Genomic DNA, 17063 nt, shown 5'->3' on the forward strand with positions numbered 1-17063 from the left:
TTGTTTTAGTGAACATATAGAACTAGTGTTGTAGTGAACATGTAGTACTAGTGTTGTAGTGAGCATGTAGTACTAGTGTTGTAGTGAACATGTAGTACTAGTGTTGTAGTGAACATGTAGTACTAGTGATGTAATAAACATGTAATACCTGTGTTGTAGTGAAGATGTAGTACTCGTGTTGTAGTGAACATGTAATACCAATGTTGTAATGAACATGTAGTACTAGTGTTTTAGTGAGCATGTAGTACAAGTGTTGTAGTGAACATGTAATACTAGTGTTGTAGTGAACATGTAATACCAGTGTTGTAGTGAACATGTAGAACTAGTGTTGTAGTGAACATGTAATACCAGTGCTGTAGTGAACACGTAGTACTAGTGTTGTAGTGAGCATGTAGTACTAGTGTTGTAGTGAATACGTAGTACCAGTGTTGTAGTGAACATGTAGGACTAGTGTTGTAGTGAATACGTAGTGCCAGTGTTGTAGTTAACAGGTAGTACTAGTGTTGTATTGAGCATGTAGTACTAGTGTTCTACTGAACATGTAGTACTAGTGTTGTAGTGAGCATGCAGTAGTAGTGTTCTAGTGAACATGTGGTACTAGTGTTGTAGTGAACATGTAGTGCTAGTGTTGTAGTGAACATGTAGTACTAGTGTTGTAGTGAACATGTAATACCAGTGTTTTAGTGAACATGTAGTGCTAATGTTGTGGTGAACATATAATACCAGTGTTGTAGTGAACATGTAGTACTAGTGTTGTAGTGAACATGTAGTACTAGTGTTGTAGTAAGCATGTAGGACCGGTGTTGCAGTGAACATGAAGTACTAGTGTTGTAGTGAACATGTAGTACTAGTGTTGTGGTGAACATATAATACCAGTGTTGTAGTGAACATTTAGTACTAGTGTTGTAGTGAACATGTAATACTAGTGTTGTAGTAAGCACGTAGGACCGGTGTTGCAGTGAACATGAAGTACTAGTGTTGTAGTGAACATGTAGTACTAGTGCTGTATTGAACATGTAGTACTAGTGTTGTAGTGAACATGTAGTACTAGTGTTGTAGTGAACATGTATTACTAGTGTTGTAGTGAACATGGAATACCAGTGTTGTAGTTAACATGTAGTACTAGTGTTGTAGTGAACATGGTCATAAAAGTTAACATTTCTTGTATAACATATCGTTAAGGTTCAGTTAAAGATAATGTTGTGTTCCCTGCAGGACCCAGAGAACATGTGGGCCTACGAGGTAGACGCCAGGTCGACAGGGGACAAACAGTCTGCCCGGGAGGAGCGTCGAGGAGACGTAGTGGTGGGCCAGTACAGCGCCATGGACCCTGATGGTTCTCTCTGCGTCGTCGACTACTCTGTAGCTCCCGACACTGACTTCCAGGCCACTGTTACCAAGCAATCCACCCATGAAAACTTCCAGAGCCAAAGCCAATAGCACCAGCAAAGGCGCAACCAGTTCCAGAATCAACAGACCCGCCGCGACCAGTTCCAGAACCAACAGAACAGCCGCAACCAGTTTCAGAACCAACAGACCCGCCGCAACCAGTTGCTGAACCAACAGAGCCGCCCCGACCAGTTCCAGAAACAACAGAACCGCCCCGACCAGTTCCAGAACCAACAGAGCCACCAGGCCAGTTCCAGAACCAACTGTCTACCCGCGACCCATTCCAGAACCAACTGTCTACTCGCGACCAGTTCCAGAACCAACAAAGCCGCCCCGACCAGTTCCAGAGCCAACAGAGCCGCCCCGACCAGTTCCAGAACCAACTGTCTACTAGCGACCAGTTCCAGAACCAACAAAGCCGCCGCGACCAGTTCCAGAACCAACAAAGCCGCCCCGACCAGTTCCAGAGCCAACAGAACCGCCCCGACCAGTTCCAGAACCAACTGTCTACCCGCGACCAGTTCCAAAACCAACAAAGCCGCGGCGACCAGTTCCAGAACCAACAGAACCTCCCCCACCAGTTCCAAAACCAACTGTCTACCCGCAACCAGTTCCAGAATCAAGTGAACCGAGATCAATCTTCTCTGAATATTAGACAGTAGTCACAGAGAGACAACCAGTATCAACAGAAACGCAACCAGTATCAACAAGACCACAACCAGTATCAACACAACCGTAACCAGTACCAGCTGAATCATTACCAACAGAACCGCAACTAGTACCAGGAGAACCGCAACCAGTACCAGTCCAACTATCGCACGAGTACCAACCAATACAACCACAACAACCAGTCCAACAACCTCCACAACAACAGGTACATCTCACAAAGTTACGGCTCCACCAACAACAACCACAACTACAACCAAAACTCACACCTCAACTCCAACCTTTTCAACCTGGAATACAACCAACAACCCTCCCGGTTATCCACCAACAACCACAACCAGTACGGAAGGAGCCAAGTTAGTGTGGTTCCTGCTGGAAATCACAAGTATCGACTACAACAAATGAACCACTGGCAACACTAAATGGTTGTGAGAATGTCTTTACTCTGTATAAACTGTCAATATAATACTATGGTACTGTATTTTTATGTATTTCTCGCTAAACAAAGCAGAATGTATTAATGTTTTTTATCTGATTGACGCTATTGTATGTTTCTGTTGTGTTAATGAATGATGTTAAAGTGTTGGTGAGAGTAAACACTAATATGCAGAATAGGTCAAGTGTTGGTGAAAGTAAACACTAATATACAGAGTACGTCAAGTGTTGCTGAGAGTAAACACTAATATACAGTATACGTCAAGTGTTGGTGAAAATAAACACTAATATACAGTATACGTCAAATGTTGGTGACAGTAAACACTAATATACAGTATACGTCAAATGTTGGTGACAGTAAACACTAATATACAGTATACGTCAAGTGTTGGTGAGAGTAAACACTAATATACAGTATACGTCAAGTGTTGGTGAGAGTAAACACTAATATACAGTATAGGTCAAGGCATGGTGATATTGGGGACTAGATGGGGTGTATACTCGACTGTTTTTGTAATAGATATGATACCGGTACACATACAGGTTCACATACCGGTACACATACAGGTATACATACAGGTACACATACCGGTACACATATAGGTACACATACAGGTACACATACAGGTACACATACCGGTACACATACAGGTGCACATACATGTACACATATAGGTACACATACCGGTACACATAGAGAGACTTAGGTAACGTAGTACCAAGGTAGATTTATGTGTGTGTGTGTGTGTGTGTGTGTGTGTGTGTGTATGTGTGTGTGATATTAGCTGGTCTTTGCTATCACAACAGTTACGGCTGGAGATGACGGAATTGAAAACATATCTTATCCCGATTCATGATAGCATGTAGATGTGTGTGTGTGTGGGTGTGTGTGTATCTTTCAACTGTACCTGTATCTATCTCTTAACTGTATCTGTCTCTCAACTATACCTGTATCTGTCTCTTAACTCTATCTGTATCTGTCTCTTAACTGTACCTGCATCTGTCTCTTAACTGTACGTGTATCTGTCTCTTAACTGTACCTGTATCTGTCTCTTAACTCTACCTGTATCTGTCTCTCAATTCTACCTGTATCTGTCTCTAAACTGAACCTGTATCTGTCTCTTAACTCTACCTGTATCTGTCTCTCAACGGTACCTGTATCTGTCTATTAACTCTACCTGCATCAGTCTCTTAACTGTACCTGTATCTGTCTCTTAACTGTACCTGTATCTGTCTCTTAACTGTACCTGTATCTGTCTCTCTGCTTTGTACCTGTATCTGTCTATCTCTTAACTTATTTTTATATCTGTCTCTTAACTGCCTGCATCTGTCTTAACTTTGTACCTGTATCTGTGTGTCTCTTAACTGTACCTGTCTGTCTCTTAACTATTGCCTGTATCATCTCTCTTAACTGTACCTGTATCACTACCCTTATATGTTACTTGTACACCAATACCTATAAGTTGCTATATATGCTGATCTACCTATTCAGGTTTCGTTTGTCGTATTTGTATATCTGTCTGCTACGTGCAGGCACATATAAGGATTAGCACACAAACAAACAAAACGACATTTATCACATTATTTATAAAAAAAACATACAAAATCTTCTTTTTTTTCAATAATGTTCATCGGGGGAGAAGATGAGATCAGACCCCTTGAGATAAGCCGTCCCTAACCGTAGTCCTGACACTACGATGAATTTTATTACATTAGACAAAATGCTGGTCGATTGTGCCGTCCCTTCCGATCCCTCGCAAGGAGGACTCTGCGTGACAGCAGATTTCACCTTTGGGGCGACACAGCTCCTCCCTTGCGAGGGGATGTAAGGAGGACTCTGCATGACAGCAGATGTCACCTTAGGGGCGACACAGCTCTTCCCTTGGGAGGGGATGTAAGGAGGACTCTGCATGACAGCAGATGTCACCTTAGGGGCGACACAGCTTTTCCCTTGCGAGGAGATGTAAGGAGGACTCTGCATGACAGAAAATGTCACCTTAGGGGCGACACAGCTCTTCCCTTGCGAGGGGATGTAAGGAGGACTCTGCATGACAGCAGATGTCACCTTAGGGGCGACACAGCTCTTCCCTTGGGAGGGGATGTAAGGAGGACTCTGCATGACAGCAGATGTCACCTTAGGGGCGACACAGCTTTTCCCTTGCGAGGGGATGTAAGGAGGACTCTGCATGACAGTCTTCCTTTCAGTGACAGTTGGGAAAGAAAGCTGCTGGAGGGAAGACTCTAAACGTCTAATAACTTCACAGAGATCAGGCCGATCTACTGGGTTCTGCTGTAGCATATCTAAGAATAATTGTCTGGTGCCGGGCGGCCACGCATTTAGGTGTCGGTCACTCAATAATGTCTCAGTAACAAAATTAAGGGTGAACCCCAAAGAGAAAACATCAGCCTTGGGGTGACATGGGTGACCAGCAAGGATCTCTGGGGCATAAAAGGGAAAATCACTTGGTGATCCAGAGATATTTGTCAACTCTCCCACGGCTGTAGAAAGCCCAAAATCGATGATGTGGGCCGTGAAGCTACCATCGGCTGTGTTCTCTTCTATTAACACATTATCTTCCTTAAAATCGTTATGGACAACGCCCTGACCGTGAATTTCGTCAAGGCTTCGCGCCACGGCGATGTAGATTTGAATAATGTTGGCCGCGGTAAGCAACTTAGGGTGATTGAGTATATCAATGAACGTCCTTCCCTTGCAAAACGACATAACAAGTATGGGCTCATCCGTGGCCCACGTTATGATGAGGGGAGCACCGCCGGCACCGTTTACTTTTTGGGTTATCTCCCTTTCTATGTTGAAATACTTCAGATATTCCGTTTTCAAGCCTTTTTTTATGCACACGAGTTCCCCATTGAATTCGGCCAGGAGGCTGAACGCAAATGCCCCGCTACCCAATTTTTTCTGGATTTTTACAACGCTTAAGAGTTATTTGCTTGTATAACTTTCCATCTTGTTTTAACCAAACGTAAAATTTTATGAAGTACAATTTCAATAACTTTATCGTATAATATACATTATATATTTATATAGTAAGAGGTTATGTGAACATTTAGTACTAGTGTAATGAACATGTAATACAAGTGTAGTGAACATATAGTACTTGTGTAATGAACATGTAATACTAGTGTAGTGAACATATAGTACTTGTGTAATGAACATGTAATACTAGTGTAGTGAACATATAGTACTTGTGTAATGAACATGTAATACTAGTGTATTGAACATATACTACTTGTATAATGAGCATATAGTGCAAGTGTTGTAGTGAACATATAGTACTTGTGCAATGAACATGTAGTACTAGTGTTATAGTGAACATATAGTACTTGTGTAATGAACATGTAATACTAGTGTAGTGAACAAATAGTACTTGTGCAATGAACATGTAGTACTAGTGTTGTAGTGAACATAGAGTACTTGTGTAATGAACATGTAGTACTAGTGTTATAGTGAACATATAGTACCTGTGTAATGAACATGTAATACTAGTGTAGTGAACATATAGTACTAGTCTAATAAACATATAGTGCTAGTTTTATAGTGAAGATATAGTACTTGTGTAATGAACATGTAGACCAGTGTTATAGTGAAGATATAGTACTTGTGTAATGAACATGTAATACTGGTGTAGTGAACATATAATACTAGTGTAATGAATATACAGTCCTAGTGTTGTAGTGAACATATAGTACTAATGTAATGCACATGTAAAACTAGTGTAGTGAACATATAGTACTAGTGTAATGAACATGTAGTACTAGTGTTGTAGTGAACATGTAGTACTAGTGTTGTAGTGAACATGTAGTACTAGTGTAATGAGCATGTAATACTAGTGTTGTAGTGAACATATATTGCTAGTGTTGTAGTGAACATGTAGTACTAGTGTAATGAACATGTAGTACTAGTATTGTAGTGAACATATCGTGCTAGTGTTCTATTGAACATGTAGTACTAGCGTAATGAGCATGTAATACAAATGTAGTTGTGAACATGTAGGACTAGTGGTGAAGTGAACATGTAGTACTAGTGTTGTAGTGAACATGTAGTACTAGTGTAATGAACATGTAATACTCGTGTAGTGAACACGTAGTACTAGTGTTATAGTGAGCATGTAGTACTAGTTCTGTAGTGTACATGTAATACCAGTGTTGTAGTCAACATATAGTACTAATGTTGTAGTGAACATGTAGTATTATTGTTTTAGTGAACATATAGAACTAGTGTTGTAGTGAACATGTAGTACTAGTGTTGTAGTGAACATATAGTACTAGTGTTGTAGTGAACATGTAGTACTAGTGTTGTAGTGAACATGTAGTACTAGTGTTGTAGTGAACATGTAGTACTAGTGATGTAATAAACATGTAATACCTGTGTTGTAGTGAAGATGTAGTACTCGTGTTGTAGTGAACATGTAATACCAATGTTGTAATGAACATGTAGTACTAGTGTTTTAGTGAGCATGTAGTACAAGTGTTGTATTGAACATGTAATACTAGTGTTGTAGTGAACATGTAATACCAGTGTTGTAGTGAACATGTAGAACTAGTGTTGTAGTGAACATGTAATACCAGTGCTGTAGTGAACACGTAGTACTAGTGTTGTAGTGAGCATGTAGTACTAGTGTTGTAGTGAATACGTAGTACCAGTGTTGTAGTGAACATGTAGGACTAGTGTTGTAGTGAATACGTAGTGCCAGTGTTGTAGTTAACAGGTAGTACTAGTGTTGTATTGAGCATGTAGTACTAGTGTTCTACTGAACATGTAGTACTAGTGTTGTAGTGAGCATGCAGTACTAGTGTTGTAGTGAACATGTGGTACTAGTGTTGTAGTGAACATGTAGTGCTAGTGTTGTAGTGAACATGTAGTACTAGTGTTGTAGTGAACATGTAATACCAGTGTTGTAGTGAACATGTAGTACTAATGTTGTGGTGAACATATAATACCAGTGTTGTAGTGAACATGTAGTACTAGTGTTGTAGTGAACATGTAGTACTAGTGTTGTAGTAAGCATGTAGGACCGGTGTTGCAGTGAACATGAAGTACTAGTGTTGTAGTGAACATGTAGTACTAGTGTTGTGGTGAACATATAATACCAGTGTTGTAGTGAACATTTAGTACTAGTGTTGTAGTGAACATGTAATACTAGTGTTGTAGTAAGCACGTAGGACCGGTGTTGCAGTGAACATGAAGTACTAGTGTTGTAGTGAACATGTAGTACTAGTGCTGTATTGAACATGTAGTACTAGTGTTGTAGTGAACATGTAGTACAAGTGTTGTAGTGAACATGTATTACTAGTGTTGTAGTGAACATGGAATACCAGTGTTGTAGTTAACATGTAGTACTAGTGTTGTAGTGAACATGGTCATAAAAGTTAAGGTTCAGTTAAAGATAATGTTGTGTTCCCTGCAGGACCCAGAGAACATGTGGGCCTACGAGGTAGACGCCAGGTCGACAGGGGACAAAAAGTCTGCCCGGGAGGAGCGTCGAGGAGACGTAGTGGTGGGCCACTACAGCGCCATGGACCCTGATGGTTCTCTCTGCGTCGTCGACTACTCTGTAGCTCCCGACACTGACTTCCAGGCCACTGTTACCAAGCAATCCACCCATGAAAACTTCCAGAGCCAAAGCCAATAGCACCAGCAAAGGCGCAACCAGTTCCAGAATCAACAGACCCGCCGCGACCAGTTCCAGAACCAACAGAACAGCCGCAACCAGTTTCAGAACCAACAGACCCGCCGCAACCAGTTGCTGAACCAACAGAGCCGCCCCGACCAGTTCCAGAAACAACAGAACCGCCCCGACCAGTTCCAGAACCAACAGAGCCACCAGGCCAGTTCCAGAACCAACTGTCTACCCGCGACCCATTCCAGAACCAACTGTCTACTCGCGACCAGTTCCAGAACCAACAAAGCCGCCCCGACCAGTTCCAGAGCCAACAGAGCCGCCCCGACCAGTTCCAGAACCAACTGTCTACTAGCGACCAGTTCCAGAACCAACAAAGCCGCCGCGACCAGTTCCAGAACCAACAAAGCCGCCCCGACCAGTTCCAGAGCCAACAGAACCGCCCCGACCAGTTCCAGAACCAACTGTCTACCCGCGACCAGTTCCAAAACCAACAAAGCCGCGGCGACCAGTTCCAGAACCAACAGAACCTCCCCCACCAGTTCCAAAACCAACTGTCTACCCGCAACCAGTTCCAGAATCAAGTGAACCGAGATCAATCTTCTCTGAATATTAGACAGTAATCACAGAGAGACAACCAGTATCAACAGAAACGCAACCAGTATCAACAAGACCGCAACCAGTATCAACACAACCGTAACCAGTACCAGCTGAATCATTACCAACAGAACAGCAACTACTACCAGGAGAACCGCAACCAGTACCAGTCCAACTATCGCACGAGTACCAACCAATACAACCACAACAACCAGTCCAACAACCTCCACAACAACAGGTACATCTCACAGAGTTACGGCTCCACCAACAACAACCACAACTACAACCAAAACTCACACCTCAACTCCAACCTTTTCAACCTGGAATACAACCAACAACTCTCCCGGTTATCCACCAACAACCACAACCAGTACGGAAGGAGCCAAGTTAGTGTGGTTCCTGCTGGAAATCACAAGTATCGACCACAACAAATGAACCACTGGCAACACTAAATGGTTGTGAGAATGTCTTTACTCTGTATAAACTGTCAATATAATACTATGGTACTGTATTTTTATGTATTTCTCGCTAAACAAAGCAGAATGTATTAATGTTTTTTATCTGATTGACGCTATTGTATGTTTCTGTTGTGTTAATGAATGATGTTAAAGTGTTGGAGAGAGTAAACACTAATATGCAGAATAGGTCAAGTGTTGGTGAAAGTAAACACTAATATACAGAGTACGTCAAGTGTTGCTGAGAGTAAACACTAATATACAGTATACGTCAAGTGTTGGTGAAAATAAACACTAATATACAGTATACGTCAAATGTTGGTGACAGTAAACACTAATATACAGTATACGTCAAATGTTGGTGAGAGTAAACACTAATATACAGTATACGTCAAGTGTTGGTGAGAGTAAACACTAATATACAGTATACGTCAAGTGTTGGTGAGAGTAAACACTAATATACAGTATAGGTCAAGGCATGGTGATATTGGGGACTAGATGGGGTGTATACTTGACTGTTTTTGTAATAGATATGATACCGGTACACATACAGGTTCACATACCGGTACACATACAGGTACACATACAGGTACACATACCGGTACACATATAGGTACACATACAGGTACACATACAGGTACACATACCGGTACACATACAGGTGCACATACATGTACACATATAGGTACACATACCGGTACACATAGAGAGACTTAGGTAACGTAGTACCGAGGTAGATTTGTGTGTGTGTGTGTGTGTGTGTGTGTGTATGTGTGTGTGATATTAGCTGGTCTTTGCTATCACAACAGTTACGGCTGGAGATGACGGAATTGAAAACATATCTTATCCCGATTCATGATAGCATGTAGATGTGTGTGTGTGTGTGTGTGTGTGTGTGTATCTTTCAACTGTACCTGTATCTATCTCTTAACTGTATCTGTCTCTCAACTATACCTGTATCTGTCTCTTAACTCTATCTGTATCTGTCTCTTAACTGTACCTGCATCTGTCTCTTAACTGTACGTGTATCTGTCTCTTAACTGTACCTGTATCTGTCTCTTAACTCTACCTGTATCTTTCTCTCAATTCTACCTGTATCTGTCTCTAAACTGAACCTGTATCTGTCTCTTAACTCTACCTGTATCTGTCTCTCAACGGTACCTGTATCTGTCTATTAACTCTACCTGCATCAGTCTCTTAACCTTACCTGTATCTGTCTTTTAACTGTACCTGTATCTGTCTCTTAACTGTGCCTGTATCTGTCTCTTAACTGTACCTGTATCTGTCTCTTAATTGTACCTGTATCTGTCTCTTAACTGTACCTGTATCTGTCTCTTAACTGTACCTGCATCTGTCTCTTAACTGTACCTGTATCTGTCTCTTAACTGTACCTGTATCTGTCTCTTAACTGTACCTGTATCTGTCTCTCAACTGTACCTGTATCTGTCTCTTAACTGTACCTGTATCTGTCTCTTAACTGTACCTGTATCTGTCTCTTAACTGTACCTGTATCTGTCTCTTAACTGTACCTGTATCTGTCTCTTAACTGTACCTGTATGTGTCTCTTAACTGTACCTGTATCTGTCTCTTAACTGTACCTGTATCTGTCTCTCAACTGTACCTGTATCTGTCTCTTAACTGTACCTGTATCTGTCTCTTAACTGTACCTGTATCTGTCTCTTAACTGTACCTGTATCACTACCCTTATGTATTACTTGTACCAATACCTATAGTTACTATATATGCTGATCTACCTATATAACCTAATTCATTTGTCCATCTATTTATATATCTATCTACTTTATTAGGATTTATATAAGGATTAACGCAAACAAACAAAAAACGACATTTTATCACATTATTTAAAAAAAAAACATACAAAATCTTCTTTTTTTTCAATAATATTCATCGGGGGAGAAGATGAGATCAGACCCCTTGAGATAAGCCGTCCCTAACCGTAGTCCTGACACTACGATGAATTTTATTACATTAGACAAAATGCTGGTCGATTGTGCCGTCCCTTCCGATCCCTCGCAAGGAGGACTCTGCGTGACAGCAGATTTCACCTTTGGGGCGACACAGCTCCTCCCTTGCGAGGGGATGTAAGGAGGACTCTGCATGACAGCAGATGTCACCTTTGGGGCGACACAGCTCTTCCCTTGGGAGGGGATGTAAGGAGGACTCTGCATGACAGCAGATGTCACCTTAGGGGCGACACAGCTTTTCCCTTGCGAGGAGATGTAAGGAGGACTCTGCATGACAGAAGATGTCACCTTAGGGGCGACACAGCTCTTCCCTTGCGAGGGGATGTAAGGAGGACTCTGCATGACAGCAGATGTCACCTTAAGGGCGACACAGCTCTTCCCTTGGGAGGGGATGTAAGGAGGACTCTGCATGACAGCAGATGTCACCTTAGGGGCGACACAGCTTTTCCCTTGCGAGGGGATGTAAGGAGGACTCTGCATGACAGCAGATGTCACTTTAGGGGCGACACAGCTTTTCCCTTGCGAGGGGATGTAAGGAGGACTCTGCATGACAGTCTTCCTTTCAGTGACAGTTGGGAAAGAAAGCTGCTGGAGGGAAGACTCTAAACGTCTAATAACTTCACAGAGATCAGGCCGATCTACTGGGTTCTGCTGTAGCATATCTAAGAATAATTGTCTGGTGCCGGGCGGCCACGCCTTTAGGTGTCGGTCACTCAATAATGTCTCAGTAACAAAATTAAGGGTGAACCCCAAAGAGAAAACATCAGCCTTGGGGTGACATGGGTGACCAGCAAGGATCTCTGGGGCATAAAAGGGAAAATCACTTGGTGATCCAGAGATATTTGTCAACTCTCCCACGGCTGTAGAAAGCCCAAAATCGATGATGTGGGCCGTGAAGCTACCATCGGCTGTGTTCTCTTCTATTAACACATTATCTTCCTTAAAATCGTTATGGACAACGCCCTGACCGTGAATTTCGTCAAGGCTTCGCGCAACGGCGATGTAGATTTGAATAATGTTGGCCGCGGTAAGCAACTTAGGGTGATTGAGTATATCAATGAACGTCCTTCCCTTGCAAAACGACATAACAAGTATGGGCTCATCCGTGGCCCACGTTATGATGAGGGGAGCACCGCCGGCACCGTTTACTTTTTGGGTTATCTCCCTTTCTATGTTGAAATACTTCAGATATTCCGTTTTCAAGCCTTTTTTTATGCACACGAGTTCCCCATTGAATTCGGCCAGGAGGCTGAACGCAAATGCCCCGCTACCCAATTTTTTCTGGATTTTTACAACGCTTAAGAGTTATTTGCTTGTATAACTTTCCATCTTGTTTTAACCAAACGTAAAATTTTATGAAGTACAATTTCAATAACTTTATCGTATAATATACATTATATATTTATATAGTAAGAGGTTATGTGAACATTTAGTACTAGTGTAATGAACATGTAATACAAGTGTAGTGAACATATAGTACTTGTGTAATGAACATGTAATACTAGTGTAGTGAACATATAGTACTTGTGTAATGAACATGTAATACTAGTGTAGTGAACATATAGTACTTGTGTAATGAACATGTAATACTAGTGTATTGAACATATACTACTTGTATAATGAGTATATAGTGCTAGTGTTGTAGTGAACATATAGTACTTGTGCAATGAACATGTAGTACTAGTGTTATAGTGAACATATAGTACTTGTGTAATGAACATGTAATACTAGTGTAGTGAACAAATAGTACTTGTGCAATGAACATGTAGTACTAGTGTTGTAGTGAAATTAGAGTACTTGTGTAATGAACATGTAGTACTAGTGTTATAGTGAACATATAGTACCTGTGTGATGAACATGTAATACTAGTGTAGTGAACATATAGTACTAGTCTAATGAACATATAGTGCTAGTTTTATAGTGAAGATATAGTACTTGTGTAATGAACATGTTGACCAGTGTTATAGTGAAGATATAGTACTTGTGTAATGAACATGTAATACTGGTGTAGTGAACATATAATACTAGTGTAATGAATATACAGTCCTAGTGTTGTAGTGAACATATAGTACTAATGTAATGCACATGTAAAACTAGTGTAGTGAACATATAGTACTAGTGTAATGAACATGTAGTACTAGTGTTGTAGTGAACATGTAGTACTAGGGTTGTAGTGAACATGTAGTACTAGTGTAATGAGCATGTAATACTAGTGTTGTAGTGAACATGTATTGCTAGTGTTGTAGTGAACATGTAGTACTAGTGTAATGAACATGTAGTACTAGTATTGTAGTGAACATATCGTGCTAGTGTTCTATTGAACATGTAGTACTAGCGTAATGAGCATGTAATACAAGTGTAGTTGTGAACATGTAGGACTAGTGGTGAAGTGAACATGTAGTACTAGTGTTGTAGTGAACATGTAGTACTAGTGTAATGAACATGTAATACTCGTGTAGTGAACACGTAGTACTAGTGTTATAGTGAGCATGTAGTACTAGTTCTGTAGTGTACATGTAATACCAGTGTTGTAGTCAACATATAGTACTAATGTTGTAGTGAACATGTAGTATTATTGTTTTAGTGAACATATAGAACTAGTGTTGTAGTGAACATGTAGTACTAGTGTTGTAGTGAACATATAGTACTAGTGTTGTAGTGAACATGTAGTACTAGTGATGTAATGAACATGTAATACCTGTGTTGTAGTGAAGATGTAGTACTAGTGTTGTAGTGAACATGTAGTACTAGTGTAATGAACATGTAAATACTAGTGTTGTATTGAACATGTAGTCCTAGTGTTGCAGTGAACATGTAGTACTAGTTCTGTAGTGTACATGTAATACCAGTGTTGTAGTCAACATATAGTACTAATGTTGTAGTGAACATGTAGTATTATTGTTTTAGTGAACATATAGAACTAGTGTTGTAGTGAACATGTAGTACTAGTGTTGTAGTGAACATATAGTACTAGTGTTGTAGTGAACATGTAGTACTAGTGTTGTAGTGAACATGTAGTACTAGTGATGTAATGAACATGCTATACCTGTGTTGTAGTGAAGCTGTAGTACTCGTGTTGTAGTGAACATGTAATACCAATGTTGTAATGAACATGTAGTACTAGTGTTTTAGTGAGCATGTAGTACAAGTGTTGTATTGAACATGTAATACTAGTGTTGTAGTGAACATGTAGTACTAGTGTTGTAGTGAACATGTAGTACTAGTGTAATGAGCATGTAATACTAGTGTTGTAGTGAACATGTATTGCTAGTGTTGTAGTGAACATGTAGTACTAGTGTAATGAACATGTAGTACTAGTATTGTAGTGAACATATCATGCTAGTGTTCTATTGAACATGTAGTACTAGCGTAATGAGCCTGTAATACAAGTGTAGTTGTGAACATGTAGTACTAGTGGTGTAGTGAACATGTAGTACTAGTGTTGTAGTGAACATGTAGTACTAGTGTAATGAACATGTAATACTCGTGTAGTGAACATGTAGTACTAGTGTTTTAGTGAGCATGTAGTACTAGTGTTGTATTGAACATGTAAATACTAGAGTTGTATTGAACATGTAGTCCTAGTGTTGTAGTGAACATGTAGTACTAGTTCTGTAGTGTGCATGTAATACCAGTATTGTAGTCAACATGTAGTACTAATGTTGTAGTGAACATGTAGTATTATTGTTTTAGTGAACATATAGAACTAGTGTTGTAGTGAACATGTAGCACTAGTGTTGTAGTGAACATGTAGTACTAGTGTTGTAGTGAACATGTAGTACTAGTGTTGTAGTAAACATGTAGTACTAGTGATGTAATAAACATGTAATACCTGTGTTGTAGTGAAGATGTAGTATTCATGTTGTAGTGAACATGTAATACCAATGTTGTAATGAACATGTAGTACTAGTGTTTTAGTGAGCATGTAGTACAAGTGTTGTATTGAACATGTAATACTAGTGTTGTAGTGAACATGTAATACCAGTGTTGTAGTGAACATGTAGAACTAGTGTTGTAGTGAACATGTAATACCAGTGCTGTAGTGAACACGTAGTACTAGTGTTGTAGTGAGCATGTAGTACTAGTGTTGTAGTGAATACGTAGTACCAGTGTTGTAGTGAACATGTAGGACTAGTGTTGTAGTGAATACATAGTGCCAGTGTTGTAGTTAACAGGTAGTACTAGTGTTGTATTGAGCATGTAGTACTAGTGTTCTACTGAACATGTAGTACTAGTGTTGTAGTGAGCATGCAGTACTAGTGTTCTAGTGAACATGTGGTACTGGTGTTGTAGTGAACATGTAGTGCTAGTGTTGTAGTGAACATGTAGTACTAGTGTTGTAGTGAACATGTAATACCAGTGTTGTAGTGAACATGTAGTACTAATGTTGTGGTGAACATATAATTCCAGTGTTGTAGTGAACATGTAGTACTAGTGTTGTACATGTAGTACTAGTGTTGTAGTAAGCATGTAGGACCGGTGTTGCAGTGAACATGAAGTACTAGTGTTGTAGTGAACATGGAGTACTAGTGCTGTGGTGAACATATAATACCAGTGTTGTAGTGAACATTTAGTACTAGTGTTGTAGTGAACATGTAGTACTAGTGTTGTAGTAAGCACGTAGGACCGGTGTTGCAGTGAACATGAAGTACTAGTGTTGTAGTGAACATGTAGTACTAGTGCTGTATTGAACATGTAGTACTAGTGTTGTAGTGAACATGTAGTACTAGTGTTGTAGTGAACATGTATTACTAGTGTTGTAGTGAACATGGAATACCAGTGTTGTAGTTAACATGTAGTACTAGTGTTGTAGTGAACATGGTCATAAAAGTTAACATTTCTTGTATAACATATCGTTAAGGTTCAGTTAAAGATAATGTTGTGTTCCCTGCAGGACCCAGAGAACATGTGGGCCTACGAGGTAGACGCCAGGTCGACAGGGGACAAAAAGTCTGCCCGGGAGGAGCGTCGAGGAGACGTAGTGGTGGGCCAGTACAGCGCCATGGACCCTGATGGTTCTCTCTGCGTCGTCGACTACTCTGTAGCTCCCGACACTGACTTCCAGGCCACTGTTACCAAGCAATCCACCCATGAAAACTTCCAGAGCCAAAGCCAATAGCACCAGCAAAGGCGCAACCAGTTCCAGAATCAACAGACCCGCCGCGACCAGTTCCAGAACCAACAGAACCGCCGCAACCAGTTGCTGAACCAACAGAGCCGCCCCGACCAGTTCCAGAAACAACAGAACCGCCCCGACCAGTTCCAGAACCAACAGAGCCACCAGGCCAGTTCCAGAACCAACTGTCTACCCGCGACCCATTCCAGAACCAACTGTCTACTCGCGACCAGTTCCAGAACCAACAAAGCCGCCCCGACCAGTTCCAGAGCCAACAGAGCCGCCCCGACCAGTTCCAGAACCAACTGTCTACTAGCGACCAGTTCCAGAACCAACAAAGCCGCCGCGACCGGTTCAGAACCAACAAAGCCGCCCGACCAGTTCAGAGCCGGAACCGCCCCGACCAGTTCCAGAACCAACTGTCTACCCGCGACCAGTTCCAAAACTAACAAAGCCGCGGCGACCAGTTCCAGAACCAACAGAACCTCCCCCACCAGTTCCAAAACCAACTGTCTATCCGCAACCAGTTCCAGAATCAAGTGAACCGAGATCAATCTTCTCTGAATATTAAACAGTAATCACAGAGAGACAACCAGTATCAACAGAAACGCAACCAGTATCAACAAGACCACAACCAGTATCAACACAACCGTAACCAGTACCAGCTGAATCATTACCAACAGAACCGCAGCTAGTACCAGGAGAACCGCAACCAGTACCAGTCCAACTATCGCACGAGTACCAACCAATACAACCACAACAACCAGTCCAACAACCT

General features: G+C 41.1%; 1 protein-coding gene across 1 annotated transcript; it reads left to right on the forward strand.

Moving 5' to 3' along the window:
* Nucleotides 1-1197: 1197 nt before the first annotated feature.
* Nucleotides 1198-16288, forward strand: LOC121858138 (GATA zinc finger domain-containing protein 14-like). Its single transcript, XM_042354365.1, has 5 exons — nt 1198-1392; nt 2169-2411; nt 7920-8096; nt 8783-9115; nt 16064-16288. The coding sequence occupies exons 1-5, from the start codon at nt 1198-1200 to the stop codon at nt 16286-16288; spliced, it is 1173 nt and encodes a 390-aa protein (XP_042210299.1).
* Nucleotides 16289-17063: the final 775 nt, after the last annotated feature.

This window comes from Homarus americanus, unplaced genomic scaffold (genome assembly GCF_018991925.1).
Source record: "Homarus americanus isolate GMGI-L3 unplaced genomic scaffold, GMGI_Hamer_2.0 scaffold28934, whole genome shotgun sequence".
NCBI classification, from domain to species: domain Eukaryota; kingdom Metazoa; phylum Arthropoda; class Malacostraca; order Decapoda; family Nephropidae; genus Homarus; species Homarus americanus.